Raw genomic sequence first — 4,370 nt, 5'->3', positions numbered from 1 at the left:
ATGCCTCCAAAGAAGAGAGTTTGCTGGGGAAAGAAAGCAACTGGTTTAAAATGACAGCAACAAACTGCAGAAATTCACCACATTCCAGAAGCTACTTTGAACATAATGCAAAATGATGCATCAACATCTGCCCAATCTGATAGAATTCTGGCAAAACTGTGTAGCAACAGATCGCCAGCAATTGCTTCATCACAAATTGCCGTCCTAGCTCCTGCGAAAAGGGATTACCGTGCTATGTATAATCAGGGCAGCACAAAAAGTTGTTTTGCACAAGCATTTCTATAGCCAATTACAAGGATGAAATCAACGCACGCTTAATAATGTTATGCAAAACAGCCTTCAGACTTTCCCTATTAATTTCATCGTGTTTTGAATTATGAACATATTTACATCATAAGGGTTTTTTCGTTGTAAGGCTTTCTTTTTTAATTGATTTTCACCTAGCAAGACTTATCATAGATGGCGTAATAAATCACACCCGGACAAGGTCGGGTTATACTGCTAGTATATATATATATATATAAATATGATGGATTCTCCTGTCAAAGACGACGTATGAGTGTTCAGTTTCTGCCAAACGACTTGTACAAATGATTTATTTATAGTGATCAAATGTTTGTGCCACACATTAAACTGACTGTCTCCATCAAATCAATGTTGTCAGAACAGGTGCACAGTGTACCACACGTGAGGTGTTGAAGTAATAACAGAGCAATGTGAGATGAAGTTTTTTGCTCAAGAACACAATGCATCACCCAGTCTAGAAATTAAAACCTACTGTATGAGTTAGAGCTCCTTATAGATTATTATTATCTAGTCAGCTTCCAGTATAGTGGTTAGTCGACCACTGGACTTAGTAGTGTTACAGGCTATGATATACAGAGTATATGTAGGAGAAAATTAAGATAAACACCAGTATAAATATTTCATTCCTACAAGTTGGCATTGGACGTTCCAAGTACAATTGGATGCTTATCAGGGGAACCCTTTATGGTATTCTGTTACAGAGATCTAATATATATATATATATATAGATATACACTGGTGTTTATTTTAATTTTTCACAATATTTGTGTGCTGTGTGTGTGTGTGTGTGTGTGTGTGTGTGTGTGTGTGTGTGTGTGTGTGTGTGTGTGTAAAGAATAGAAAAAGGAAACAGGCTTTACCTTTAATAAATCTATTTCTTTTATACAATCCTGACGAGCTTTTGCATCAACCATTTCAAAAATCTAAAATAACAAAGAATTATCATCATAGTTTGCTTTTCAATATTAAACATTATACACCCCAACTTTTTTTTTAATAGTCTACCCTCAAGGACAGGGTTGTGCTAATAACTTTCACAGGTCCGCTGAGACAGAGATGGAAGAGCCTGAGTGTGGTGCCTAGGGACAAATACAATATGGAGGATGAGAGTAGGAAAGGAAGTGCTGGAGAAAAGTTGACATGAGAAAAGCCAGCTCTAAGAAAAAGGTCAGTGCACTATGGTAAAAAAAAAAGAAGAGAAAGAAAGAGAGAGTGAACATGCTTATTGGGTCAGAGGTTTGAACTTACTGGTGAGCAATGTCAAACAAGAGAACTTTTTTGTTATAAACATCAAATAAGAAATAAAGCAAGAAAATATAGAACTTCAAAAATAAATAAAAAATTCAAGACAAACTATTCTGAAGTTTTACCTGAACTTTTTTCAAAGCAACTACACTTCCATTTGGTCTTGATCTGGCCCTGTACACTTCTGAAAACTGACCCTTACCAATTTTCTTCTCAACATCAAAATTGGCAAGCATACTTCGGCCATTCTCTTGAGAAATGGTGACATTCAGAGACAGTGGCTCCATTGAGAAGATCTGTAAATATAAATAAATTAATAATTTACTTACAAAAAGAATGAAAACTGTATGGCCATCACATTTTTGTTGTCTGTCTATCTATCTATATCTGCACCATGTACAGTGAGATGTGAAACAATGATTTTCATATTTATTGCAAAAATATCTCAGCAGATTTGAATGTGTTTGTCATAGAACTTCTCCCTTTTACAATGATGTTAGGATGTATTAAGAATAAATATGAAAATCATCATCACACACACACATATATATACATATACATGACTGTCATTACAGAAGGTTGACAATGTATCTGATCTGTACATTTGTAAATGGGTAAACTTTTCCAGAAAACTGAAAGCCACCCATGAATACAAATCTATTCTCGCCATGCTACTAATGTTCATCCAAAGGAAATATAGAGAAAAAGAAGCACATCCCAGATGGAATAAATATAAGAAAATATAATAAAGTGCTGTGAAAAAAAGGTCCCATTTGATTAAAATAATCTATTCTTTATTCTTATGTAAACATAAGGTGGTTGTAAAACACCATTCTGTGAAAGATGACGCTGAGCAACAAAAAGTTGGGAACTACTGGACAAACCAATACTTAAGAATGTAAACAAACACTTCTCACTTTAAATTCTAGTTATTATATTTATCCCTCTATCAAATCAATCCTTTTCCCCATTTTTTATCCCATGGGGATTCAGAGATATACCTTGCCTTTTCCATCTATTGTAAATATCACATGCATTACTGTCAGAACACAAAGAACCAGAACAGATATTACAAGGAATCTTACCTAATCCTCTAACAGTTGCACTAATTCATTGCTTTGAATTAGTAGTTTTCTTTTATTTTAATAATTAATCCTCAAAAGGATCTGAACTCTCAGAGTGAGGATTATCAGAACAAGTACCATGAAGCATTCTATTCAATGCTCTAATGACTCCACCATTTCCCATCTTTCTCTAAAACTATATGTCCAATGTACTCATCCATTTGCATGAATTTAGTTATCAACTTTAGCAAGTTAAGTAACCACATAGAGTGAGGACGAGGAACCTTTTTAGTATTAGAGGCAAACTGCAAGTACATCATGATATGCTAATATGCGTCTGGGAGGAATTCTCTTATTGCATTGATGTTGCCCACGTTGCAGGTGGTGGCCACATTGAAAACTTGTAAGACAGGAAATAAAAGTTGATTGTAAGTAAATACTTATGACTTAGCTGGTATTTTCTATTACTTTTTCTTATTAAAACATTGCATAATGAAATTGGTTCGTTCTTTTTGAATAACCTGGTATATAAAGAACCTGTGAAGTTAAATGTTCTGAGAAAAATAACGAATTTTCTAATTTACAAATTCATAGTGAGGCTAAGATTTTTGAAAATGCAGTGTCATTCATTTCCAATATTTGGTAAAAGCATGTTTGGCCAAAGGGAAATATTATCCTGCTTGGAAACAGATGAGACTTGGCAATGGGAAGAGCATCCAGTTGTACAAAAATCTACCTCAATAAAGTTTGTTCAACCCATGCAAACACAAAGAAGTGGACACTAAAATGATGACGAACAATAAAAAATATTCTGTTTAGTATTTTCAGATTTTCCTCTTTGTACTTTTGGAAATATCCTGAACACATGATATGATGTCCCCAAGCATGTGATACTCTTGAGTTGCTAGCATCTTGAGTCAGCCCTGTTTTTGTCATTTTGCTGCCCCCAACTAAAGTTTTTCTCATCAATAGATACAATCTAATGATAGAAAAAGAAACTGTCTCTCTCCTCAGATACCCACAAATCTATCAAGCTCTAATGAAAAGAACTGACTGGACACTTATAATGAAGTAAAACAGGAGAATCCTTGGAAACAAGCAATGGTTCAGTACTAACAAGCAGTAAGTATAAAAAGCTGACACAGTAGAATAAACTACCATGGTTTTCCTTGAAAAGAAAACTGACGTTTTAGCCAAAACACTTCACCAAAAATATTTTTTAATCATACATAGATACATACATATACAAACAGTTGTAAGCATGGTCATGTGGTTAAAATGCCAGCCTCCTAACCACAAGGGTTTTGGATTCAGAACCATTACATGACACCTTGAGCAATATCTTCTACTAAAACCCTGAGCAAACCAAAGCCTGGTGAGTGGGTTTTGTAGACAGAAACTAAAAAAAAAAACTGACAGTTTAGTGTGTATTTTGCTTAGGCATTGAGATACTAACAACATCATCATCATCATCATCGTTTAACGTCCGCCTTCCATGCTAGCATGGGTTGGACGATTTGACTGAGGACTGGTGAAACCGGATGGCAACACCAGGCTCCAATCTAATTTGGCAGAGTTTTTACAGCTGGATGCCCTTCCTAACGCCAACCACTCAGAGAGTGTAGTGGGTGCTTTTACGTGTCACCCGCACGAAAACGTACACACTCAAAATGGTGTCTTTTATGTGTCACCCGCACAAGAGCCGGCCCAGGGGCGTCGCCCGCACAAGAGCCGGCCCAGGAGCGTCGCCCGCAC

The 4,370-nt window shown here is 35.9% G+C and overlaps 2 protein-coding genes across 7 annotated transcripts in view; one reads left to right on the top strand and one right to left on the bottom strand.

Annotated features, from left to right (window-relative positions):
• The window catches only part of LOC106878624 (protein IWS1 homolog), an 863,399-nt gene that overhangs the window by 639,573 nt on the left and 219,456 nt on the right, over window positions 1-4,370 (top strand). The gene's annotated exons all lie outside the window — the stretch shown is intronic.
• Window positions 1-4,370, bottom strand: part of LOC106881926 (serine/threonine-protein kinase Nek7) — a 55,776-nt gene that overhangs the window by 47,472 nt on the left and 3,934 nt on the right. For 3 of the 5 annotated variants that reach the window (XM_014932450.2, XM_014932449.2, XM_014932452.2), the window contains exons 2-3: window positions 1,677-1,847; window positions 1,167-1,229 (exon numbers count right to left, since the gene is read on the bottom strand). In XM_014932450.2, the coding sequence (XP_014787936.1) occupies window positions 1,167-1,229; window positions 1,677-1,838 (225 nt within the window). In that variant the 5' untranslated portion in view covers window positions 1,839-1,847. The remainder of the gene's footprint in view (window positions 1-1,166; window positions 1,230-1,676; window positions 1,848-4,370) is intronic. The other 2 variants (XM_014932451.2, XM_014932453.2) reach the window with 1 other exon arrangement.

Source organism: Octopus bimaculoides, chromosome 10 (assembly GCF_001194135.2).
Source record: "Octopus bimaculoides isolate UCB-OBI-ISO-001 chromosome 10, ASM119413v2, whole genome shotgun sequence".
Classification (NCBI taxonomy): Eukaryota; Metazoa; Mollusca; class Cephalopoda; order Octopoda; family Octopodidae; genus Octopus; species Octopus bimaculoides.
This window is presented reverse-complemented; position numbering and strand designations above follow the sequence as displayed.